Below are 27952 nucleotides of genomic sequence, written 5' to 3' on the forward strand. Positions count from 1 at the left end.
CGGGCCGCGGGACGCGAGGCTCGCTCTGGCTCCCGAGCTGCTGGTTCCCCCCCTGCCCCCCGGCGCCTCCATTCTCCCCGCCCTTCCCCCACCCCCCTCCGAGGTCCAGTGGGCACGCGCCTTGGTGGTGGCCGAGGCTGGCCCGAGGGTCTGCGAGGAGCCTGGAAGCCCACCTGGCCGCTCCTCCTTGCCTTTAAAATTCTTCGCGGGCGTTGGGCGGGGTAGTTCCACAGGGAGGGGATCTCCCCAAGCAACAGTTTGGAGTGAGTTTGGGTAAGGGTAAGTGGGGGAGTACAGGAGCAGAGAAGAGGCGCTGGGCACTGCGCTTGGGCAGCGGGTGAGGGCCAGGAACCGCGCTTCACACGCCCACCCCCCGCCCCCGAACCCCTCCGTTCAGGACCCAGCTCTCGGACCTTTGCAGCCCCCTCCCACCTCGCCTGCTGCCTGCAGACCCAGACCGCTACGGGTGTCCGTGGTTGCAATCTGTGTGTGGGCTTGGGACAGTCGGGAAGGGTCCGGTATAGCAAACCTTTCGGCGGAGTCGCTAAGAAAAACTCGCCGTTGAATATGGGAGGACAGGACTGGGGTGGGGAAACACTGTGGGACTGGAAAAGGGTGTGTTTTACAAATAACGCAGCATGAACGCAAAGCACTAAGCGCACTGATTTAAAAAGAAAAAAGAAACAAAACAAAACAAAACAAAACCAAGGCTAGTCCTGACCTTAGAACAGGGGCTTCGAGCACGGAAATTTGCTTTGACACTTTCCGGCGAGGCTGTGTGCACACTCCAGACACGTACCTGTCTGCGTGGGAGGACTCAGCCTTACGGTATACCGGGCAGCCAGCGGAAGTCTGACTTCACCTCCCCACGAATACTGACGGTAGCTGTCGCTTAATCGCTATGGTCACGGCCCTAAATGTCGCCCGTGGCCGCTGCTGCGGTGGCTGGAGGGCGGGGCAGGGGGCGTTGGTAAGTGTGGGCAATCTGCGAGGCAGGAGATCTGTACGTGTTGGTGTGGCAGCCCACGCCTGGGCGGGGCGGGGTGAGGGGGCGCTGGCAGCAGTGCCGAGGCGGCTGGGAAGAAACAGGAGCTACCCCGAGGCGCGAGGCGGGGTGATGGGGGCGGTAACTCGACTGCTCGGCGGCGGCGCGGACTTGAACCTGAGGCCCGCGCTCTACAGCCAGAGGCTCCCGGCCGCCGCGACCCGGGAGGTGAGCTGAAAGCTTTCATTAACCATGGCAGCCGCAGGCTCGGTGGTGCGCGGACCGCGATGCCTCCTTCCTCTCCTAACACCTATGCAACCTCAAATGGTTCCCCGAGACCCGAGAAAGGGGCGGGTGAGGAAGGGCTCCGAGCTCGAGGCTCACACCCGCGCTGCGGAAGAGGACAGCACTGACAGCGGGCTCTGCGAGGCCTGGGACTCCGGCGCCTTTGACCTGCCGGGACCCTGCGCATCCTGGAGCGGGCTGGGGGATGGGAGGAAGACTCCGGGCCAGGGAGACAATGTGGTGCATTTGTCCCTGACGCCACTTAACTTTCTAGCTCCGGAGTCAGCTAACTTTCCCTGCCCTCACCCCGACCCCGAGGGACCTTAACCGGAATTAGAACACTGGTTTCAGCCAAACCATCCAGGATCTAGAAAACATGAAAATCCCCGGAATCCCGGTGTGGCCTGGGACTCATTAACCGGGACTTGGATGGAGATGCAGTTGTTCATATTACCCAAAATTTTCCCTTCCTTCCAACCCCTCCTTAAAACCCGAGTGGGAGCTCCGAGATGCTTTAGACTTCCGTTGTGACTGAAGAGCAACCCCCCCCCCCCCGCGCGCGCATATTCCGCTCCGCTAACCCGAGTGCAGTTCTTCCAGATTAAAACCAAGAAAAGAACTCGTTTAGGAATTACTTTCCTTTGCCTACGCAGGTAAATTATTCCTGGTTGAGGTTCCTTGGGAACTCGATCGCCAGGGCAAGGAGGAGGGTAGGGACATGTCCCGGGAGCGTGCGGGGAGTTGGGGGGAGAGGGGAAGCGGTGTAGCCAAGTGGGGAGAGGCAAGGGGTCCCTTGTCCAGGTGCGGCGGCGCCGCTCCTCCCCTCGGCTCCCCGGCCCAGAGCCTCGGCCAAGCCCGGGGCTCAGGACGAATAGGGATGTGAGGACTGAGCGAGTAACGTGATGCATCTTCTTCTCCTAGAACCCGAGCCCTGCGGAGCTCCCAGCGGCCAGGCCTCGAGGCGCTGCGGCCGCGCGGCGAGCCCCAGCCAGCCGGCACCATGAACACCATCGTCTTCAACAAGCTCAGCGGCGCCGTGCTTTTTGAGGACCGCGGTGCTGCGGAACGGGAACGGGGCAGCCGGCCCTATGGTGGCGTCCTGGACAGTACCCACGCCCGCCCTGAGGTGGGCATTCCGGACGGCCCGCCCCTCAAGGACAACCTCGGCCTGAGACACCGGAGAACTGGGTACGCTCACGCACCCGGGACCCCTGGCCGCGGGCAGCCCGGAGGGGTGGGAGCGGTGAGCGGCACGGGCGTGCGAGTGGCAGCCGGGGCCAGTGGGTTAGGGGCGCAGAGTTCCCGGGAGGGCAGGTCTCATGCATTGTCTTTTTAAGGCATTAGTTTCTCAAAATATTGGGGAATCGGTTCATCAGGATAGCTCAAAAGAGGCTTGTTGGAAACTGAGGACACGTGGAACGGCTCCTCAGTCCCCTGATACCTGGACCTCAGGGTAGGGGGCTACCTGCCCCTCTCCGGACATGGGTGCAGACGCGCGGCTGAGAGCGAGGCGGAGAGGACTGAGCGGGATGCCTAGGAACAGGGCAGGGCCAAGCAGTCGGGGCTTCCCAGGTCAGGCCAGCCCCGTGGGCTTCCCCTCTTATGTCACGATAGGGCCTCGCCACGGCCTCGAAGCTCGCTCCGCCTCGGCCAAGGTGTTGGCAAGGTCGGCTCTCCGCAGGGCGCCCCGGACGCGCGCGCGCGCGGTTCGGCTGGGCCCGCTGCGAGCCCGGAGGGGGAGGCCGCGGGCCTGCCGGGCCGGGTTTCGGTCTAGCCGGGTGAGGGGCTGCTGGGGAGCGAGAACTCGCGGGTGGGCCAGTAGCTCCGGCTGCAGAGGCGTGGCGGCGGCTCCCTGAGCGCCCCGCGGGGGGAGGGGCAGCCGTCCTGGCAGTCTCCACCTGAAAGATTGCATCAGCTGCTTGTTCTGCGGCGTTGTTGGTTAGGAAAATAGAGATTAGGTTTCCTCAAAATGTTACTACCAGTCCTTTCGGATGGAGTTGCATTTCAAAGTGTTTAAAGAGGCAAAAGTCCTGGAGGCTGCGGCGCAGGCGCGCGAGCCTCCCCGAGTGGTGGGGCGCGCCGGCGGCCGCGCGGCGACACCTCCCGGAGCCGCGGGGGAGCGCAGCGCCTAGCATCGGACTCCAGGCTGCTTCGGCCCCTTCCCCCTTTGAATGTGCTTTTCCTCACGGACGGAGTTTTCCATACTTTTAAAACTCTCCCTTCAGTCGGGAAAAGGCCCCTCGAGCGGTGGGGGTTTTTGTTGTTGTTGTTGTTTTTAAGGTTCTGCGTCCTTCCTCCACAAACACTTGCTTGGAAAGTTTCCCCTTTTTCCAGAGGATCAAAGGAAAGAACCAGGGCGGCGGGACGGCCATCATCCCTTGCCTTATTCCCGCCGTCCAGTGGGCGACTTTTCCTTTGACCACGGGCGACGGGAAGCCCCGAGCTGCAGGCATGAGTTCCCTAGAGCTGGCAGCAGCCTGACCCGGCCCACGAAGCCAGAGGCACTCCAGGGCGCCGGCGCAGGCGGGCGAGGAGAGGGAGACAGCCCTGCTGCGCAGATCTATAGCCTGAATAACAAATTCCCTCAGATCATTTCACCATCGTCACCTAAACCTCTAACTCCTGGCTACTCGCTCCAAGCTAGCCCCCCTTTCAAGATAAACCTAGTGTCGGTCACCGCCACATGACCCCCTGCGACAACCAGGCCATTTCAAAGAGAGACGCCCAGGGAAGGGTATTCGCGCCCAGAAGTCGTGTTGCCCCCTTCCCTGCCTCACCTCAGCCTGGGGGCGCGGGGCGGGCGCGTCGGTCGGAGCCGGACGCCCTGCAGAACCGGACGTGGGCGCGGCGGCCGTTCTCCGGGGGCGGGCGGCTGCGGGCGCAAAGGTGTCCAGCGGTGGGGGGATGCTGGGGGCAGCGGCCAGGCGGCGCCGCTCACCCGAGCCTCCTCCTCCTCTCCCGGTGTCCAGGGCCAGGCAGAATGGCGGGAAGGTGAGGCACAAGCGGCAGGCTCTGCAAGACATGGCGCGGCCCCTCAAGCAGTGGCTTTACAAGCACCGTGACAACCCGTACCCCACCAAGACCGAGAAGATCCTCTTGGCGCTCGGCTCGCAGATGACGCTGGTGCAGGTAACCGCGCCCACGTCGTGTGTGCGCGGATCTCCACCTGGCGCCTCCCGCTGGGGAAGGATGGGGCTGGTGGAGGCCGGTCCTGATGCTCTGGCTCCTGCCACAGAGGATGCTGAGGGCTTGTAGGAAGTTTCTGGGTTTCCTCTCAATCTTATCTATCAATTCAGTGCTCGTGCTAGGTTCAGGAGGGACTGCACGGTGTTTTGTTAGGGAGGGCAGTGAAAAGTCAACTGAGAGTTACGAAAAGGTGTCTGGGAATCTGGACTCGTGTGCCCTGTATTGATGGGTACAGATGGGACTCCCTGCAGTGATTTTCAAATTTGAGTGTGCATCACAATAGCCTAGAGGACTTGTTCAAAGTCACATTGCTGGGCCCCACACCGGAGTTTCTGATTCAGTCGTAGGTTTGGGGTGGGATCAATATTTTGCATTTCTAACAAGTTCTCAGGATGATACTAAAGCTGCTGACCCTGGATGAAACTTTGAGAACCATGCAGAAAGGCACTTCAATATTAGGTACCCGTATTAAAGATCAAGTACAGGATAACTTAAAAATTACCTTTACTGACAAAGTTAGGACGTAGGGTGGAAGGGCAAAAAGTGGGTTTTGATTTTTTTTTATTTTTATTTTTTAATAAGAGGCATCCTGAGCATTAGCTAGAATTCACAGAATTTTGCTGCTGGTATTTTTCTACTGGGTCTAAGAAGAGGCCAATTTCGAGTGGTTAGTTTATTTTGTCAAGTGCAGAGAAAGGGTGCAAGTTTGTTTCTTCTCTAGTGAACAAACTCCTTTATATTTGACTAGCTTTTTCCTTACATAGTCTTACTTGGCATTCACAAAAATGCGGTGAGGTAGAGCAATAATAAGCATTTTACAGGTGATGTGACCAAGGCACTGTGGCAGTTAAGTATTAGTATGGGGTAGAGGTAGGCCTGGAAATAATGTAATCCCAGATCAAATGCTGTTTCCAACACACCACAGACTTCTTTAATAAATTTGATGACATGAACTTTTATACATGCAAACAACAAATTTATTCAGAAAGAGGAGGAGGAGCTAAATAAGCTGAGAAGTTTCATATATTATAGTAGCACTACATTACTGCATTTGTGAAGTTTTGGTCATTCCATTAAATTTATAATGAGAGAGGCCCCAAATGAAAGATAATATTTAACTACTAGATAAAATAAAAGCTGCTTTCCAGAGTATTTAAGGTTGACATTTTAGGAATTGCTGGAAAGCTTGACAAAGCATGAAAGTTGACTTGTATTCAAGCTTATTAAAACTATAATATGCATTTGTCTGCTTATATTCAGAATACAATTGTAGAGAAAAACATCTGTTTTGCTTCATGTTAACAGGCAATAGTATTAATAGTGATATGCTGCAGCACTGGAGGGGAAAATTTATTTAGTGTTCTTGGCTTAATATCTGTTTAACATAAAACTATGAATTTTCAGTGATTCCAGTCAGAAAAACTTGACTTGTGAAAATAAATGCATACGTTCAAATTTCAGTTTAAACAGGTATGCTATTTATTTTGAAAATACACTAGTTTATAGAGCTATTTGAATGTTTCATAGTGATGTCAGCAATAAAACATTAGACTAATTCTGTATATCATACAGTTTCATACTTAATGCTTGTCATTCTTTCATACAGAAAACAAAAAATATGACATATTTAGAACATTTTTTAATTATGAAAAGTAACATTGTCATTAGAGACATTTAAATTTTTGTGTACAGTAGTTTTGTTGGGATGCAATACAAGTAGTTGTAATTTTAATACAGAACCAAATTATTTCCTACCTGTAATGATAGTTCAAATACAAATAACCATTCTTTTTGCGTTAAGATCTTGGTAATGCTATTACGATTTTCTAACTATATCTTATATTCTCATTATGTTTTCTTTTTCTTACACTAGTCCTCAGAAAATAAAAATGCCACAGAATTATTTAATTTTTAAATGGAGTAATAATTATTTATAATAATAAGATACCTGCTTAATGATTTCCAAATTTTTATAATAAATGAAGTTGGTTTCTGGAACGTTGTAGTGATAAATGGAAAAAATCAAATGTATAGAATAGCCAAGGGACCTTTAAACATAGTAATCCAATTTGGCTCTGCTTATTTTCAATTAGGCATAATAGGGTATCTATGTAAGAATATACATATATATGTGTATATATGTGTATGTGTATATATGTATGCATGCATATCTATTTACAGCTAACCCTTGAACAACACAGGGTTAGAGGTGCTAACCCTCCCTGCAAGTCAAAAATCCACATATAACTTTTACTTCCCAAAAACATAACTACTAATAGCCTATTGTTGACTAGAAGCCTCACCAGTAACATGAACAAGTAACACATGTTTTGTATGTTATATGTATTATATATTGTACTCTTACAATAAAGCAATCTAGAGAAATGAAAATGTTATTAAGAAAATTATAAGGAAGAGAAAATACATTTACAGTATTGTACTGTATTTGGTGAAAAAAGTCCGAGTATAAATGGTCCTGTGAGGTTTAAACCTGTGTTGTTCAAGAGTCAGCTGCACTTATGTTGACATATATGTGAGAGTTTGTGAAAGTCAGACATACATTAAACATCCAAGCAAATTCTGACTGTATGGGAACCAAATAAATTATGTAAATACTTTACACTTCTGAAGGAAAAAATATAAAGCTATGAGCTGAATAAAACTTTTGATCCCTGCAAATTAGACCCTTATTGAATGAGTCAAGTTCTCCCAGTGAATAAATTCTCTTGTGGAGTCAGCTTCTTGAGAAGAGCAATCATGTCTTTGTCGTCTTCATACCCTCATATCATTCCAGCACTGTACATGTTTGCAGAGTGACTACGTTCTAATTGGGGAATACCATTATAATCACCATGCAGCTTTCCAAAACACCATTCTGAAAACTAGAGAATGTCTTGAAATCTAAGATATTCTAGTTTTAAAATCCATTCCATTGAATACACAGAGGGCAGCTCATTATCCTTAATGCTATATGATGGTTCTATAGAACAGCATGAATATAACTTATTATCTTCAATATAGCTGGAAATATGTCATATTTTTATGTCTGTGGACAAATACGGAGTGTTCCCCTTATTTCTGGTTCTAAAGTCCTATTTCCTGTTTATTTCAGTATCTCCTATCTCTGTTTCTCATGACTGATGTTAGTAAGTGGTTAACATAACTTTTATTCCCTAACTATGAGAGTATCTTGTATTTTGAGAATTTCTTTTACACTTAACATTTTCCTTTTGACTGTGTGTCAAGCTGTTAAACTTTTCATAAAATGTACTTTTGCCTTGTTTTGTTACTCTTAAAATGATAAAGAAGGACATAAAACCTGGTCAGCAATCTCCACTAAATCTAGAAGGAAGGAACTGAAACGTTAGTGGAGGAAATATTTTTAGGACCACAAAAGGTACTTTTTCTGATAAATAGAAGTTCTGAGGATATTAATCTGCACCTACATTGTATTTGTCCCTGAAAAATGAGGCAGAAAGAGTTATTTAGTGTTAATCTGGCATCTTACTTCCTAATGAGATATAAACATTTTCATAAAATTAACAGGTAATGATGTGTGTGTGTGTGTGTGTGTGTGTACTTTAGCCAACCAAAATATTCCATTGTGCTTAATTTCTATGGCTGACCATTGCTTAAATATTATAAAAAATATACTCTGTATTATCAAAATGTGAACAGCTTTATTGTGGAATAACATAAAGTGGTATGCAATTGGGATTTTGTATTATTGTAGGATATAGAGCTTACTGCAGAATAATTACCTTGGAAGAAGTTTTCAGAGAAGGGCAGATGGGTGCTGTATCTGGTTTCAATGATCCCCATTGTTCATTTGTATATATTTTTAATATATTTATATTTTTTCTGGATTATAAAGAGTGAAATGTCTCCTTGGGATGATTTCTTTCATGGTCACAATGCAGAGTGCAATGCACGTGGAGTTTGAGATTACATTTAATGATTGGTTGTTGATGCTTCCTTTACTTATAGAAGTTTCACATTCCTATGATAATGTCCATGTACAATTGGTTAAAACTGCTGTGTTCTAAGATTTTGCCCCCTCTGTTGACATAGCTCTATTTTTGCTGGGTGAGTGCTTCTGCTGAGATATGTATGTAGTTATCAACTGCAATGATTATAGCACCTGTTAAATATTCAACAAAATCTCAGATTGGTCTTTATTCCAGGTGTTATACTACATGGTGTAGAAATGAGGTTCTCAATATTTCAGTTGAGTAACTCAGAGTAAGTTTGTTAATTCTGTATGTTCAAAGGTGGACAGATGCTAGCTTATCCCTTTGGGTTTACTATAATGATTGCTCTGTCAGTATGATGAATGTAAACACCTCAGTTAGAGTAGGGATGAAAATTACTTAGTTTTCTCTTCCAAATTCTAGGATATTTGCTTCTCCAACTTTTCACTGTAAAATACAGTGTTTCTTAAGCTCTGAGTTTGACATCAAAATGCTGTTGCAGAACCTATCCTTGGTAAGGAGGCCTGTTTCATGTAAAATAGAATTTAATGAGATTTGCATGACAACCTGAAAGAATCCATAGTAAGTTAAAGGTAGAAAATCTAAACTGGTATTTTTACCTTCTGTGAAACAGATGGAGTTTGCATTATTTCATCAGGACAAAAAAATTTGCAGAACAGTACTTATGCAAATTTGTTAACCAACTGTTTGCTGTTTACATGACTGAACGCAAGCAGATTATTAAACCCCTTGGACTATATCCAGCCCTTAAATTGTATGGTAAATTTCTGGTGATAAAATACTGGCAGAGTAAATATATTAGCAGATTGCTTGCCAGTCATACTTAGGAAATCAGGTTAGAGACAGTCCATGTTAGATACCAGCAAACCTTTCTGGAAAATTTTCTAATTTGTAATTAATATCTTATGGTAAGAACTGAGTATATAAAACACAAAAAAGGACATGACCCCTGCGTATGAAAACCTGTAATCTCACCGTGACATTTAAAGGTCCCCATTTTTTGTATGTTAGAATTATAGTGTGTTAATGTTTTTGGAAATCAGAAGGCTATTGCATTTAAAAAAAAAATGAAGAGTTGCTTAAGAATTGGATTTTACACTGTATTATGTGATGGTTGTGCTAAAGTTTAAGCTTAGTTATGATTTAAGGATACTCTGAATTATACGATATTTAGTAAAGAAAGTAGTAAAAATGTTTTGAAATATTCTAATAAATATAAGTGATGTAGGCATAGGAGAAGTTGCAGTTTGTCCTCTGCATGTCAGGGGACATAAACACACATGTCTGATTGCTCGAAAGGGTGGTGGTCAAGAGCAGAAGGTAGGTTAGCACCAGCTATAAAGGGAATAAATTAACACTTTTATAGGAGAGCATAGACTATATTCACAGATCTTAGTTTTTAGAATTGGTAAGTGTTAGGTACCATCTAATGCATTTTACAGATGAAAGGCTTAAAGTTCAGAAAAGTTGAGTGACTTCTGTAAATTCACACATGTTTTTGGCAAATTGAGAACAGAAATCCAGGTTTCTTTCCATTATACCACAGTTATAGGACAATAGGACATTAATGACGATTTGAAGAAGTTAAGCAATTAAATCATCATGGTGCATCAACACTTGAATTTGAAGGTGGTGGTTAAGATTCATTCAAGTGCATAGAATGGAAGATAGGGAAGTTCAGAAAAAGAATGTTCTAAAATTCCCAGTTACTACTATCCAAGGCATGGATGAATATTTCGGCCATGACTTGGAGAATAGAGAGAGGTTTGAGGACTGGACCAGGCATTTCGTGCTTCCATAGTGAATGTTCAACCATGTATCACAGTTAATACATAGTTCTATGCCAGTTGTTCCCTGTGTGCAGGGACAAAGTTTATCCTAACACTTAAAAATTTCTATCACTGACCACCATGGCTAGAGCACAAGAGCTACTCAATGTGTATTTATTGAATGAATAGTCCCAGAAGTTGTCTGTCTTTAGAGGTTGGAGGAGACTTATAATTTGAAGCCAGATTAAATCGTAGTTATTATAGCGGAACTTGATAGGAAGAAGGTTAGTAGACTAAGACTTCTGGAATGCCATGGTGAGTTATTACATCAATGCACATAAATTTAAAAGGAGTTATTACCTAAGACACAAAGGAGGTAATAATACTGAATATATATATTATATATGATATATTTTCTGTATACATATATGTGTGTGTATGTGTATGTGTGTTTATAAATTGGGGAAAACTACCATGTTTTAAAAACCCATGGAGGCGAAGAGGAAAAGAATTGTGGTTTTGTTTTCTTAAAAAGTAGGATTCACCCTAGGTCCATTCAATAATTAGGTCTTGAGAAATGTGTAAAAATTGTATATTTATATTAGAAATCTAAAAAAAGAAAAAAGAAATTTCCAGTGCAAGCTTTGCCACATAAACCATTACAGTAATATGGAGTCATGTTCTAGAATAAATTGGCAGAAAGATGTAATTCTCTTTCCACATTTCATTCTTTTAAAAGCAAATATTGGCCCTTTGGGTTATTTACATTTTTTTTTTTCTGATGATAGCCTGATATTTTAAAGGAAATCTCAAGCACCATTTTAACTTCTGGAAATCCAATAGCATCTTTTAAAAACAATGGAAGTAACTTCCCTTTGTTCTGCAGTGTTTGTTTGTTTGCCTTCACCTATTTGCTTTTGGAAGCACTTGACTTGCAACTTAAAGCTGGGTGTTATTGGCACTTTTCTCCCTCTGCTTGTCTGATTGCTCTATGTCTGATTGTTCTGCTAGCTCCTCTTTTATAGTCTTGCCTCTTTGATGTCTGGAAGTTTCCAGCATTTGGTCTTCAATCATCTTTCTTTCTACCTACTCAAAACTGCTGCTGTCACCTCTGTGTGTTTAACCCACATCTGCTCTTCCTCTCCCTGAGTCTCGGATATCAGTTTTATTTTCTTGCTGCACATCTCACCTGTATGCTTTTCTAGTTCCTCAAACTAATCATTCCCCAAACCAAGTACATCCCTTAAACAGTTCTACTTTCTTTCTCAAAATGGCACTATCCTCTTGGTTACACAGGGATGACTCAAGGTCATCTTTAACTTTTCCCTCTTCCTCACTCACCACGTGTCTCTGGAATTTGACTCATATTTGTTCCCATGTCCTCTTTACTGGGAACACAGTTCCCTACCCGTTATACCTGACACATTCCTTCAACACTTCACTTAATTCCTCATGAAGTCTTGAAAGTAACCCCTTCTTCCTTTGGACTCCTGCATCATTTTATTTTAATGCCTCCTAAGCCATTCCTCACATTGTTTCCTATGTTAAAGTTATTTGTACACTCTCCTACCTCTCTTACTAGCCTGAGCATTTAATGGCAAGGGATGTTCTTTTTTTTTTCATTCCCAGAATACAGTATGTGCTCAGTCTCTGTAGTAAGTGCTCAGCATGTTTGTTAAATGAATGAGTGAATGAATGGAATGAATGTCTAGTACTATTACATTCTGAGAATATTTAATGATCAGAGATACTGAGAGAGGCGTAGGTCCCTTGTGGGAAAGTAATTATGTGATGGGTAATATTTTATGTTTTGTTAATTGAAAAATAAAACTTTTATAGGTGTCAAATTGGTTTGCTAATGCAAGACGTCGGCTTAAGAATACTGTTCGACAGCCAGATTTAAGCTGGGCTTTAAGAATAAAATTGTACAACAAGTATGTTCAAGGAAATGCTGAGCGGCTTAGTGTAAGCAGCGATGATTCATGTTCTGAAGGTTGGTTAATATTTTTTTTTTGCTTTACCTCTGTTAATAAGAAGTTCACCCCAATTGCTATTTTTAAGGTTGACCCCACAAAACATGATGGTGCCATAATGGTTCTTTTTTACTGCATGAGGTAACTTCACTTTTACAATACTGTAAATGACCAACAGAATTATGGCTGTTTCCTCCTGTTTATAGATTTATCATGTGTCGGAATAACATTTCCTGTGAAATTCATTAAAATTAAAGTACCATAGGGAGAGATTACTTAGATTCCTGCTTCCCTTGCCTAAAAATTAATCTTGAGCATCAAAGATAATTTTATACAGTCTAAATACTCTGTCTTTATGTATATATTTAATGATTAACTGTAACAGTTTGGTGGCTGGGGAAAAGTATATTAAGTACTACCTACTGATATTTTTCTCCCTTAGATGGAGAAAATCCTCCAAGAAACCACATAAATGAAGGGGGCTATAATAATCCAGTTCACCATCCTGTGATTAAAAGTGAAAGCTCAGTCATAAAAGCTGGAGTGATCAGGCCAGAGTCACGGGCCAGTGAGGACTACGTATCACCCCCCAAATACAAGAGCAGCTTATTGAATCGTTACCTTAACGACTCTTTGAGACATGTCATGGCCACAAACGCTGCCATGATGGGAAAGACAAGGCAAAGAAACCATTCAGGATCTTTTAGTTCCAATGAATTTGAGGAAGAATTGGTGTCTCCCTCATCATCAGAAACCGAAGGCAACTTTGTCTATCGCACAGGTAAGTCTGTGCTTTTCATGATACCTTGTCTAAAACAGAACTAGAACTGCAGCAAGGGGTCTATTTCAACAGGTATAAAGGCATAATTTTTATTGCTTTTGTATGAGATTATTCACATATAGCCCATAATTTAATTTGAAAGCTTTTGTTTTTGATAACCAGATATGCTTGTTAGTAGGTGATGGTCTACTGGGGATTTTCACCCTTAATAATAAAGATGAGAATTTTCATCCTTAATACTCATTTTTAATCTCAATGATACATATTCTTGGAGGAGGAATGCCCTGAATTATAGGCAGCCATGCAAACACTTTGTATTTCATCTTTTCTCTTAAATTCTTTGGTTGCTAATAGTGGTGGAAAATGAACACAAATTAGCATGGGTGCCAAGACTCTTGTGAAGGGAAAGTGTAGGTCTGGCTTAAATTGCTTTGGAAATTTTACTTTTATTCCTGGAAAGCACAAACAGGGCTGATAAATAGCTTTGAAATTTTTACTTTTATTCCAAAAATAATAAATCGATTTCTGCCTGTCCAAAACTTTCTGATGGAGTAGTGAGTTTGGTGAAAATTTCTCTCTTCACTTCAGTTTCCAGAGAGTTTTGCTCGTAAAGAGTGTTTGAGCAAGTTACTTCAGAACAAAGGATATGTGTGACCTACATCTGGTGTAGATAGAGTCCAGGTTCTGAAAATGCCAACAAATGAGATTCAGAAATGTTAGAGTTGGAAATAACTTCAGAAAGCATCTAGTCCAGCCATGTTATATCATAGGTAAGAAAACCCAGACCAAGAACACATAGCTAGTTACTCTTCCTGGATCAGTAGTGCAGCTTAGCCTGCATAAGGGGTAGGAGGACTGTAACTACTAGCAGACTATGATGATTCTTTTTTTTTTTTTTTTAAGATTTTATTTATTTGAGAGAGAGAGAATGAGAGACAGAGAGCATGAGAGGGAGGAGGGTCAGAGGGAGAAGCAGACTCCCTGCCGAGCAGGGAGCCCGATGCGGGACTCGATCCCGGGACTCCAGGATCATGACCTGAGCCGAAGGCAGTCGCTTAACCAACTGAGCCACCCAGGCGCCCGACTATGATGATTCTTAATTATTACGTATACCGCCACCACTCATTTATTCAGTAGTTATGATATGCTAGGCCCTCTACTAAATACTACACAAACAATACTGCATGTAGTCCTTGTAAGGAGCTTAATATGTGAATAGTAGGGCTTTATAAAAGAATTTAAATTTGGTCTGTTTAATATACTTTTCAGATTATTTAACTAGAAATCTTCTTTTCAAGTGTCTACAAATATGTACAAGATATATTATCTGTGAGGATTCAGAGAAAATCTCAATACAGTTTTAAAGACTTAACCTCGTTTTCTGTTTGCATCTCCAACTTCAAGAATGAAAACAACTCCAAACGCTCTGAGATACAAAATTAGTCTTGTAAATAATAATTGGGTCTAGGAAGAAGTAAAAGATGAAATAAAAGACTATTTATCTAACAACAAAAAATTTAAAACTACATACTAACATCTAGCTAATGTGACCAGAGCAGAACTTGGAGATAATTCAGAGCTTCATGAATTTTATTTACAGTGATAAGAAAGGATAGGAAATCAAGTCATTCACGTACAGATAATTGAAAAAAGAATAAAAATAAAACAAAAAAGTTAAAATGGAAAGCTGCAAAATAAAGAGTTGACTCTTTGAAAGCAATACTAAAAAAATAAGCAAAAATTGGCACAGATTAAAGTTGGAAGTGAGAAAGGAGATATAGCAATCAATACATAGTCATTAAAAATAGTTTTTAAGGGGGGTGGGGAGGATGGGTTAGCCTGGTGGTGGGTACTGAGGGCACGTTCTGCATGGAGCACTGGGTGTTATGCACAAACAATGAATCATGGAACACTTCATCTAAAACTAATGATGTAATGTATGGGGATTAACATAAGAATAAAAAAAAATTAAAAAAAAAATAGTTTTTAAAATTATGGTGTACTATGCACAGTTGTTTGACAATATACTATATGCAAATGTGTAGATGAAATGAATCGGTATTATCCACACAAATTAAATTATAAAATTATAATGAGAAAAGTTGTAAATACCACTAATTCAGGAAAAGTCAAGGTTTTTAGTAAACCCCATTCCCAATACACATGATTTGATAGAGTCATTGGATTTTTTTCCAAACTTTGAAGAAATAATTAATTCTCACGCTTTATGCATTTTTCTGGAACATGTAAAAATATGGGAAGTATGTCAGTTTTTTGTTGTTTTGTTTTGTTTTTAAAGATTTTATTTATTTATTTGAGAGAGAGCACATGAGAGGGGGGAGGGTCAGAGGGAGAAGCAGACTCTCTGCAGAGCAGGGAGCTCCGATGTGGGACTCGATCCAGGGACTCCAGGATCATGACCTGAGCCGAAGGCAGTCGCTTAACCAACTGAGCCACCCAGGTGCCCAGTATGTCAGTTTTTAAAAATGTAAATGTAATCCTAATCCAAAACCAGATTAGAATAGCATAAAAATCAACATTTTTATTTATGATACTGATACGGACTTCGAAGCAACATGAGAAATATTGATAACATAAGGTTAAGTGAAAAACAATTTAAAATTGTGGAAACATTGAATGCAGTTATGACAGTACAAGTATGTGTAGACAAAAAACAAGGAAGATTTTTGGAAACAATGAAAATTAATTTTGAATAGGTGGGATAATTCAAGGTCTATCTTTTTTTTTTTAATTTCCTATAAATTTCTTTATGCTGCCCAGTAAAAACTAATTTGAAATTTACCTAGTGTGATGAGTCTTCTGAAAATGCACGTTCTTTTCAAAGGTGATAAAATAGAAAACCAAAGAGGGAATAGCATGCCTATATAGTTGATGCTTCTCGAAGTTAAGTATCTCGGCCATTTATTTTTATTAAAATATCCAATGGCCTATTCTTTTGCCAAGTTCTATTTTTAAATAAAAACCTATTTTTTAGTTATGCAAGCAATGAGAAAGCAGCCTAGACACGTAAATTTCTGGTTTTGCATGCATGTGTATAAACTTTAAAAAGAACAGAATACATTTTTTTGGTTTTGTGGATAGAGAATTGAGAAAGACTGGTGGTCTAAGACTGGTTTGCTAAATCTTAGCCTGAAATAATAAATGGCTGTCTTCTGGGGGAACCAAGCAACAACGTTGCTGCAGTTTACCACTCATGCATAAATAGTAGAACAGGGGATTTCAATAAATACTTTCTGAGCAACTGCTATGGTTTTCTCTGGCATGCAGGCTTCTGCTGAATTCCTTCAATTCCTCTGGTTATATCTTTCTTTCTTCACCTAAATAGAAATCCTCTAAATCTGCTATTAAACGCCACTCCCCTCCCCCACCCCACTTTTATAGTAGTGCAAAGATTTCATCTTTTAAATTATTTTTCAAGAGTAGATTGCCTTTAAACACAGTTTATTAGTTCATCTATGCTAAAAACAACTGTATCCATTTTTCCACCCATTTTTGCTATCTTATGATGCATTTCACTAATGATACAGAATCAAAAAGCCAAATGAAAGAGTTGGCGTGTGGAAAGATAATGTCTCACTGAATTTTATTTCACTTGTTCTTGTTAAATTCTAGGAAGGCGAAGCCTGCTGGATTATGATGTAGTAATCCTAATTGAACCATATAGGCAATAGAACTCTTTTCTATGTTAGTGTGAATTAATCAGATTAGCTTCCTCTCCACTTGACTAACAATATCAAAGTAGATACAAACATGTTTTTATTGATTTTATGTAGACATTAAATATTTCTCTGTAATCTGCAGTCTCCCCATCGTGCAAAAAGAAAAAAAAAAAAGCTCTCTCTTCAGGGGGCATGCTAGGCTTTCAATAAATATTGGCTAAAGCATTTCTGATAGCAGAAATTATAATATTAGAATTGATTAGAATTTTCTTTAAAGATTTTACTTATTTATTTGACAGAAAGACACAGCAAGAGAGGGAACACAACCAGGGGGAGTGGGAGAGGGAGAAGCAGGCTTCCCGCAAGCAGTGAGCCCGATGCGGGGCTCAATCCCAGGACCCTGGGATCATGACCTGAGCTGAAGGCAGACACTTAACGACTGAGCCACCCAGGCGCCCCTAGAATTGATTAGAATTTTTAAGGTTATTGCTTCTAAATACAATGAAATAATACTCGAGAAAAGTTAGTCACTCAGTGTTGTCCGTTGAATTAAGCTGTCTGATTTAAAATTACAATACTTTTGGGGCGCCTGGGTGGCTCAGTTGGTTAAGCAACTGCCTTTGGCTCAGGTCATGATCCCGAAGTCCCGGGATCGAGTCCCACATCGGGCTCCCTGCACAGCAGGGAGTCTGCTTCTCTCTCTGACCCTCCTCCCTCTCATGCTCTCTGTCTCTCATTCTCCCTCTCACAAATAAATCTTAAAAAAAAAAAAAAATTAAATTAAAAAAAATAAATAAATAAAATTACAATACTTTTCATTATGTTAGGTTAATGGATGACAATTTTCAGATATTTGATGGAGCGAATTACCATTACAAACTGATCTCAAGTCCTCTAGTCCTTAGGTGGGTCTGCTCTCTGAGGTATCAGGATGAGGACTCTGGCTTTAATATCCACCTCCATTTCTATTGAATCAGTACTGATATTCTCCAGATGGGACCATCCGTGAAGGAGCCATCTGCCATCTGGGCCACCTTACAGAGTGTGTCCTCACTGGAGCCTTTCCTAACCTGCATTCAAGTTTGATTTACCCTCAAAAGCCTATCAAATTTCTTTCTTTACCAAAGGAGAGAGAGGAGGTTTCTAAGAGGTGTACTGACCAGGGGAAAAACAGGCTAGTCTTGAAATAAAACGTGTGGACTTCCCCTCCTTCTTTTGCTTGGCTTGAGGACAAGTCCCTGTTATGTTCTTTATTTTTGCAGCTCACAAATGATCAACTTACAAATGGCTAGTACATTCAAATGGTTATTCTCTGAGCCCCACTGCTCTGGTAGTATATAATTCATAAATTTAACCGGCTCCCACAGGCTTAATGTTTAAACTTCATCTTGTTAAACTGTCTAAAATCCCTCTTAATTAGACACATCTGGTGTGGCAAAAACATTTAGGCAGATAGAACTCTTTTCTATGTTAGTGTGAATTAATTAGATTAGCTTCCCCTCCACTTGACTGAGGTGAATATCCCTGAAGAAATGTAGATTTTGATTGAGAGAAGAAAGAAGTCACTTACTTAGTGCATGGAATTCTTTGGAAAGTAGAGTCCATTTGGATGGCCCAGCCACAGTTGGAGCAAGATGACAGAACTAGGGATTTTGGTTACTAAGGAATGAAGAACTAGGAAGTAGAAAGTAAGTTTGGGAGGATGCCAGAGGCTAAATGCCATTTCCAAACATTTTTTCTCGGCTAACAATGCCCCCCAAGAGGAGAGAGATGTTCTCTTTTCTCTCTCTTCCTGCATACGCATGTACTTTAGAATCCAGGCTGGCATTATCAGTGGTAAAACCCAGGTGTGCACATGAGTTCAATAAAGCATTGGATTACCCTGGGATTTAACCTTAATTTATAGCATGACTTCTTTGAAGAAGTGCACTCTCGGTTCTAAAAGCTGACTTCACAGGTACATTTCTGAGATACAGTCCACTCATATATGAGGTGCTCTTTCATGCATTTATTCCACATACAGAAATGTTTATTAAGAGCTACTCTACACAGGCCCTGTTCTAGGCTCACTGGAGCCCTGTGTTTTGTGTTAGGCTGCTCATCAAAGAAACCATAGTTAAATGAAGCAGAAGAAAGATTTAAAGGGCTGTCTTGGCAGATCTTTTTGAACAGTGAATAATCGTTACTAATTTATATGTTTCATCAATTTTAGGTGTTGCGTTTGTGGGTAGCTTAAAGAAAGCTTCATGGTAGTCAAGAGAAGGCTTTGTCAAGAGCCAAATGTTAAAATAGTATGTGTTTCAGTGTACATGCTAGTTCTCTATGGAATTTTGTTGACCAGTAATTCTGCTTTGGATACTTTTATCTTCTTTTATTTCCCTTTTTGTGCCTGTCACTTCCTTGTTTTTAGTGAAAGAACTAAGCTTTGCCCTTTTGGATTATTCCAGACATTCTTTTCCTGGCATGCAAATGACTGCTGATGTACTCCAACAGAGCATAATAAAACCCTCTATCACCAGCCCAGTTAGTGACATTTAAAGGATACTTGAAAGGTTATCCAATCTCTTGTCTTGTATCCTTACTACAATAATACCTCACCTATCAAACACCATCTGGCAATGAGGTATTCCACATAAGTGAAATTTCCAGATATAAAGTTAAGTACTGATTTTAAAAATACAGAATTTTCTGCTCTCCTAAGCTTATAATATTAATCACAGCATGTGGGGTGTGCTTTAATATCCTCTCTTCTCTAAACTACCTCCTCCTATTGCTTTTTATATGATATTCCACCCTTTCAAATCAGTAATTTTAGGATTAACCACAATCCCAAGCTTGCCCCTAACACCTTTGAATAAAGAATGATATCTTTCTGATAGCCTGTTGAAAGGGGTTTCTTTCCTAATTACTGATTCCAAAGCATAATCTTATAAATGAGATCTACAGAAGTTCTGACTTTTGGGTAGGCATGGGGTTACTCTAGAATTATTAAAACTTAAGCATGATACTCTAAACACCATAGATTTTTTTTAATTTTTTTTAAAGATTTTATTTATTTATTTGAGAGAGAGAATGAGAGAGAGCATGAGAGGGAAGAGGGTCAGAGGGAGAAGCAGACTCCCCGCCGAGCAGGGAGCCCGATGCGGGACTCGATCCAGGGACTCCAGGATCATGACCTGAGCCGAAGGCAGTCGCTTAACCAACTGAGCCACCCAGGTGCCCCACCACAGATTTTTAAATATTAGTGATGTTGAAGACCAAACACATTCATATAAACTATTGAAAAGTCACTTGATTTTTAAAATTAAATTTCCCTTATGGATTCACTTGAAAAATTTAAATGATATTGCCTAAATGTTCCATCTACTGTTAAAAACTGAGAGACTAATGGCAAACAAAAATAGAAAAAAAGAACAACTGTTGGCATGAGCAGCTTGCTGGCTCCTTCAGGGGTAGATTTTTCCTTCACTTTTCTATTTATTTGGTATCATATGAGAGTCTGAAAAACCTGAATGTAAATACTGAGACCTACAGCCCCTACAAACAGCATGGCTTACAAATAAATCAAAAGGATATGGCAGCTTAGTTTAGAAAATGTACCCATTTTTTAGGACTGTGTTTGGTACTAATGTTTTCTGCCCTTTCACATTGTGTTTCTTCCATGCGGTACCTAAGAATGATAGCAACGCTAATATCCCATGTTTGTGAAGGTTAAACACACTATTTTTCTGAAATACAGCTGCATTCTGTCTCTCTTTTGTGATGCTACTCACTGCCTTATGTGTATTAAAAGTTCTTTGAGGCCCCGAAGTGGCGTTTTATTCACGTTATAACCCCCTTAGCACTTAGTACAGTGTCTTCCTCATATTTGCCCCATAACTGTTTCTTAAATGAGTTAGTGTTCTAATGATTGGGTCTGTTTGCCTTCCAAACCATAAAAGACATCTTAGTGTACACAGATATATGTTGATCTGTGTCCGTGGACATGACAAGAGAGAGAAAAATGATCTCGAATCAGCTTAAACGGCTTTAAAGAAAGGCAATTGCGAAAAAGTTAAAGCCAGAGGAAAATATTAAACAAAATGTAGCTGAAAACTATGAGATGTTTAAGAGATTCAAAATAATAACTTAGGAAGTATAAAATGAAACTAACCCGATTTTCAAGTAATAGAAGCGACTTTCAGGAAAATGCAAGGATGATACAAGGAAAAGATTAGCTAGTTTTTAAAAATCCGCCAAAGAATAAAAAGAGTAGCAGATAGACAAAAACAAATATTTGTAGTCTCTGTCTAGCATATAGCCTTGTAAGTAAGATCTGAGAAACAAAGCACAGATTTAGATCCACTGATTTCACCTCTCCTGCCACATCTCTCAGGATTGATATGACGGCTTTGACTTTTTAAGAATGACTATTTTTAATCCTGTAACAGAATTGGAGGAAGTCTAGGCAGAAATTTTACATCTTACATTTTTCTTTTTCTTCCATATTTTGGGGTAAAGATCCCATACATATTACATATGTTCCTGTTAAAAACAAGCTTATCAGCCCGAAATTTTGATTCTCTAACTTGCCATTCCTTTTTTCCTGGCATGCGGTCAGTTGTCACTGATTGTCTGAAACTGTCTGCATTTCAGACTTGTTGGCGTGGTCAGTCACATCCTGGTGCTGTTTCATAGACGTGCTTGCTCATGTCACTATATTTAAGCCTGTGTCAGTATTTCCATTAAGAGACTTTTTTTTGGGTGCCTGCGTGGCTCAGTTGGTTAAGCGACTGCCTTTGGCTCAGGTCGTGATCCTGGAGTCCCTGGATCGAGTCCTGCATCGGGCTCCCTGCTCGGCAGGGAGTCTGCTTCTCCCTCTGACCCTCCCCCCTCTCATGTGCTTGCTCTCTCTCATTCTCTCTCTCTCAAATAAATAAATAAAATATTTAAAAAATAATAATAATAAAAAAAAGAGACTTTTTTTTTCATTCCCTAGGGCTTCTAAATAAGTCCTAAAAATTCAAGCCCAATTCAAAGCTGGCATAAAAGGGCCTTTTTTTCTTCTCTTATGTATAAGGAACATAAGTGCCTAACTCCTACTAATTCTAAATTTGGTTAGGTTTGTAAACTCTTTACACACTGAAGAGACCAAATAAGATCCATTGACACCTCTCCGGTCTGGGATGAAAAAGGATGTCAAAAAATTTTTTACTGTCTGTGAAAATAACAAGACATTCTATTTAATGAATATGGAAGTGGTTTCTTTTCTTTCTTTCTTTTTTGGTTAGCTGCAGTGAGTTTTTCCCTTCTGCCTCCCTACTTTGTTTCTAAAATTAAACAGGTATTTTTCTATGTCAAAATGTGTCTTGTTGATGTAACAGAATTTTTACTCAGAATAAATATGTGTTTTCTTCCAGACCAGAATTTTGGTACTTTTAAATTTTGGAAGCGTCTGCTCTTGTTTTCTGTTAGAAATTATATCATTTGTAATTGTGAGTTTTGAGGAAGCAGAAAAGTTAACAATTTTGTTCACTCACAAGAGAAATAGTTCTTTTACAAAATATGAATTTTCTCTTAGTTTTCAGTTTAGGTGAAGGATGGCACGTTTGAGGTATAGCAGCAGAATGTCCCTTTTCTCCTTTAACAACGCTGTTACCCAATTTCTCTCATTTTCATTGTACTAAAGAAGGAAATAGTCAAGGATTTTTGTAAATCCAACAGTGAACTTTAAAGGATCCTCTAGTTCAATTCTTTAATTTGCAGGTTAGAAAATTGCTTTAGGCTCTATCCTAGGCATTGAAGTTGTTAGTTTTTTGGATATGAGTTGCTTGTTTGCTTGGAGATACGATCCAGATCCTTGGCACAATAAGTCTAAATGCTTTGGGCAATTTCAGGTACTTAATTGACTTCTATAAATAAAAGTAAATACTTAAGTCATTAGAGTTGAACTTTTGAGAACTTAGTCTAGGTATGTGTGCATTTAAAAAATTTTCTCTATTTTAATGGCTGCAGTAGAAAGATCCTTACATAGGTTTATGGACTGCAGGTTGTAATAGACATCATTACCTAGGGGTCACCCTTTAGTTACTAAGGGAAACATGAATAGTTTCCAGAAAATGCCTAAAAGTTAATACCGCTGGTTTGTGTGTGTCTCTGCATATGTGTGTAATCATAGTGGTAATAGAAATTGAGTGTAGTTAGGAAAACAAAGTGGCTTTTGAAACTGACCAGTGGTATCTTCCTTCTGCCTTGTGTGAACACTGGAAACATTGAGTCCTTACCTGATAGTGGTCAGAAAAAAACCTGAGTGATAATAACAACCCAAATGGAAAATGGTTTGGGGAAGATAGATTAGTCTCAGGTTTAAGCAACAGCATTGCTCATCCACTTCCAACTATTTGAGGTCTTCCCAGTCTGAAAAAAGAGCCATGAACTCTTATTCTCAGGCAAGTAGGACACCGTGGTGCAAGATACGCCGAGTTAATGCAGAGTCGAATTCACCTTCAGCATTTCCTCAGGCCAGGCACATGGCTAGATGTACCTAGAAAAAACAAAATTAAAGTTCAGACTTCTCCGTCTCACAGATTTGGGTAGCCCAGTAGTGAGGGCACTGTGGCCAGGATGCTCTCAAGCACATGCGGTGTCTCCCACTATCCCTGAACTGCAGATAAGGTTAAAAACAGTCTCTTGCCCACCTGCTTCTGTGCTTTAGAGCATCTTTGATACAGTGACCAAGGTGAACATCTTTGACAAAAAGAATGTGTTCCCTTTTTGGTGCCATTATATACACTGCACACACACACATACACACACACCACATAGTACACAAAAACAATTTTGCCTTTTCTCAAGTGTCATTAAATAAAGAGAACAAAAAAGCTTTAAATGGTGATTTTGAGAGGAATGTTTTGTTACTATAAAATTAAAACAGAAAACAACACAAATGAACATGAAACCTTTTCAAGTGCTGAAAGGTGGTCAGAGACAATCATTCATGAAGTGGGATTTCCAAGAAACAGTTTGCTCTTTAAATTTTCACATAGTTGCTTATGTATTTAAAATTTAGAACTGATAGTCCCTTCAGCAGAGCCAGACTCAGGTTATGGTGGACAAAGCTCTCAGTATGGCAGAGACATTTCAAGTAAGAATGCCCTGTTCTGCCAAGACTGTCATTATGACACTAAAATGTACCCTTTTGCTAAGGGCCAGAATTCAGTCTCTCCTTCCAGTTTCTACACTGATTTAGACAACAGATGTATAAAAGGCAACGTGGTATTCAGGATCATTTGTCACATGGCTTCAGGGCAAGAGGATGGCTATCTGGCAAGAGGAAGAATTCCTTAAATGTTACTGGGTCTTACATTTCTAAATGTAAAATCTCTGGCCAGAAGTTATTTGGTGCCAAGTGCCTTTGGTGTGATGTCTTCGTGGAGCACAAAGCTAGATGGTTGCAATATTGTGGCTGCTTGAGAACCCACATAGCTTTTACTAGTTTGCAACTGAGGTTAAGTGCCATTGTTGTTTTGCATTTTCTTTTATCGTTGCCTTGACCGCATTTTTTCTCTCTCTGTGTTTGTTTTTTGTTTTTTGCCCCCCCCCACCCCGCTCTCTCTCTCTCTTTCTCTTTTAATTCTTTCTGAGCTGCTAAATCTATCCAGCTGGATCAAGGAGTTTTTTCACAACCTTGTCAGTCGTGCAATTGATCTTGTCTTAGTTTTTATTGTGTCTTCTGGGTTCCTTTACTTTAGACCTTTTCAGAAATATGGCACCCATTCAGATTTTCTCATAACCCATGGGGCCTCCGGTTTATCTAACCTGTGTACTTTTTTCCTTCAGAAGACTTTTTTATTTATATTTTTTTCTTAAAATGTACTTTAAAAAGTATAAACATAAATCATCTGGAATAGTAATTTTCAACTATCTTGAAAGGTGTTTGAGGACTATTTCACGGTTACTATGATTGAAGCAGTAAAATTTAGTTTATAGTTACAATAACTTTCCTCTCATTAGGAAAATATAAAAAAGCTCAACTTTATGATTTCATGAATATTACCAACCCCAAAAAACCATTCCTAACCCCCACCCCCTGACGTACACACTCAGGAAATGCTCATAGGAAGCTCAGAACAGAAAGATAAAGGCAAATGATCTATCGATGTTCTATTTGACATCATCCTGTCTCTCAGGTGCTTTAACTAAAATGATAGTGTCAAGGTCTGAGTAGGAACTTTGTGGGAAGCAATACAAGTTTAATCTGTATTTTGACTATAGTTAAATTCCTACTGTTTCATATGTGGTTTGAAAAATTACTTTGCTGGGTTCAAATTTTCTCTGTAGTGAGTCTCTTTCCCTGACCTGAAATTACCCATGTGTACATTAGGCCACAGGAAGTTATAATATGGAAAGAGCAGAAAGCATTGCCTTTGAAACCAGGAGCACCATATTCATCTGGAACTGCTAGCAGTTAGGTATGTGTTCCAAGGCAAGTCCCTTTATTAATCAGGGCCTTGGTTCCTTCACCTGTAAAATGGGGGTGCATAAGTACCTTCTACCTTTGATAATCTGAGATTCTGTAAAAAAAGGTATAGGGAGAAAAGGAAGCCTGCAGTTGACAGAAAGTCATAGTGAACTGCCTACCGTTTTATCACTCCCAACTTGGGCTCTGAGCTCAGGAACATTTCAAAGGAGCTTCAGGGCAACAGAAAGCCGCCATATGGTGGCAGGTACAGGACTTTGTCCAGGGAGGGTGTTGGGCCCTGAGGGTAGGTTAGGAGGCCAAGAGGGGAGAGGGCTTATGATTAAATATCTCAATATGTTCTTTATGTGTTGTGTCATTTTTAGGAAGACCTATCCCAAGATGGGAAAAGTTCGCTTTTACATTTTCTTCTACTACTTCTCTTATTTTAATTGTACATTTATACACTTATAATCGCCCTAAAATTTTTTGTAAATTATATATTCTATATTATATTCTGTTTTTTCCCAACACAATTATTTATTGAGTACTTCCACATTTCCTTACTGATTTGAAATGCTTCCTTTATTATACTCTACCTTTCTTTCTATGTGTCTATTTCTAGACCCTAATGTGTTCCACCAAAAATACCCCTACATCAGTAGCACACTATTTTCATGACTATAGCCTTATTGTGCATTTTGACATATGGCAGGCTATTTCTACTCTCAATTTTTTCAAAATATTCTCATCAAGGCTCTTGAATTTGCTTTTCCAGTTGAATTTTGGATAAGATTGACAAGTTCCATTTTAAAAATTTCATTGGAAGTTCATCTGGGATTGCACTGAATTTATATATTAATTTGGGGAATATTTTTATCCTTCTTATATCAAGTCTTTCCACTCAGGAACATAGTATATTTTTCCATTTATTCTGATTATTTTTCAGGACATTCAATAAATTTTTATAGTTTTCTTTACATAAGGTTTGCATACTTCTCATTAAATTATTAGATGTTTTATTTTGTCATTCTTATTGTTTCCTTTGTGAATGACTTTCTATTACATATTATAATAGTTATCACTGATAAATAGGGAATCTGTTCGGTTTTGTGTAGTTTTCCTATATTGTCTTATATTTTCTTTTATTGGATTGTCAGTGTACGCACAAACATACAACCTTCAAATAGTAACAGTTTTATGTACTTATTCTCCTCTTTTCTTTCTCTTCCTCCCTCCCTCTAGTTATTTCATTCCATTGACCAAATTTTCTGAAACAATGTTGAATAATAGTAGTGATGGCAAGCATTAAAGGGAATTTTTCTTATATTTTACTATTAAGTATAATGTTTGCAGAAAATTTCTGATATTGGGGCACCTAGGGTGGCTCAGTTGTTGGGCGTCTGCCTTCGGCTCAAGTCCTGATCCCAGGGTCCTGGGATGGAGCCCCACATCGGGCTCCCTGCTCCGCGGGAGGCCTGCGTCTCCCTCTCCCACTCCCCCTGCTTGTGTTCCCTCTCTCACTGTGTCTCTCTCTGTCAGGTAAATAAATAAAATCTTAAAAAAAAAGAAAAAAGAAAATTTCTGATATAATCACTTTATCAAGGTAAGGGATTCTCTTTCCATTCCTAGATTATTTAATAAGAGATTCTCCCCACTCCCAAAATGCACACATAACTAAATAGGTTATTATAATTATCAGATGCTAATTCCACAATTTGTAAGACCATTTGACTGTCCTCTTTTTTTATTGTTATGTTAATCCCCATACATTACATCATTAGTTTTAGATATTGACTGTTCTCTTTTAATCTACTTGTATAAAGTAAATTTCCTAGTGTTTAACTTTCCTTGAATTCTTGGGGAAAATTCTACTCCATCACAATATATCATTATTTTAATATATTTCTGGATTTAATTTATTAACATTTTATTTAATCATTTTATATAAAAATTCTCAAGTGAGATTTGTCTATAATTTTCTTTTTTTTTAATGCTCTCCTTGCACAGTTTTAATACAGTCTTGTGGAATGAGCTAGAAAGTACTTCATCTTTTTCTACTCTGGAAAAGTTTAAACAATGTAAGGATTAGCTTTTCTGCATATCTTGAGGACTGGAAAGAGTTCACCTGTGAAGTCATCTTGGCCTGGGATCCCTTGGTTCTATACTTTCCCTCTCACGCTCTTCATCTTTCCCTTCCATGTCATGAACAGTTATCTCGATTTTCCTTTTCAGATCACTCATTTGGTCTTCAGCTTTGCCCTATCCATTCTGTTGATCAACCTTTCTACTGTAGTCTTTCTTTTAATTTTGGTATCTTGTTTTTATTCTCCAAGAACATCATTTTTTTTTTTCTTATAGCTCCTTTTTCATAGCAGCAGAACCTACAGAAATCAGAAGTTACCTGAATCTCTACTCTGCATCTCTTCAAGGCCTTAATCTAGGAGTTGTCTTTGTACAGGTCCCCTAACTTGTTTAAAGAACATTTGTAGAAACTGTGTCCTGGGTTCAGGTGACCTAGAGGTGTTCTGTAGGCTCAGGAAGGAAAAGCATGGCCTAGCTCTTCTGATGTCTGTTCTTTAACTGGTAACCTTCGTGATTCTTCCCATGGCCTGCTTTAGTCTCTGTGAACTGCTGACTTGCAGTGTCTTCCTTGGTGGGAAACGCAGCTCACACTCTGCCACTGTCTTGGCCTCCACCTGTTTTGAGTTGTGATTCTCTGTTTAGATTTCCTTGTCAATTTAATGCCATATGCATTTCATCTTTCATTAATTTCTCGACTTTTTTGATTTGACCATGGTGCCCTTTATTGTTTTCGAGCATTGCTAGGCACTGATTTGTTTTTAAATTTACATTTTGTAATT

General features: G+C 40.3%; 1 protein-coding gene across 1 annotated transcript in view; it reads left to right on the forward strand.

The window, feature by feature from the left end:
* The first annotated feature begins 2270 nt into the window (after positions 1–2270).
* Positions 2271–27952, forward strand: part of MKX (mohawk homeobox) — a 59709-nt gene continuing 34027 nt past the window's right edge. The window contains exons 1-4 of the mRNA XM_021686527.1: positions 2271–2458; positions 4240–4399; positions 12057–12210; positions 12633–12971. Coding sequence (XP_021542202.1) covers positions 2271–2458; positions 4240–4399; positions 12057–12210; positions 12633–12971 — 841 coding nt within the window. The remainder of the gene's footprint in view (positions 2459–4239; positions 4400–12056; positions 12211–12632; positions 12972–27952) is intronic.

This window comes from Neomonachus schauinslandi, chromosome 5, assembly GCF_002201575.2.
Source record: "Neomonachus schauinslandi chromosome 5, ASM220157v2, whole genome shotgun sequence".
NCBI classification, from domain to species: Eukaryota; Metazoa; Chordata; class Mammalia; order Carnivora; family Phocidae; genus Neomonachus; species Neomonachus schauinslandi.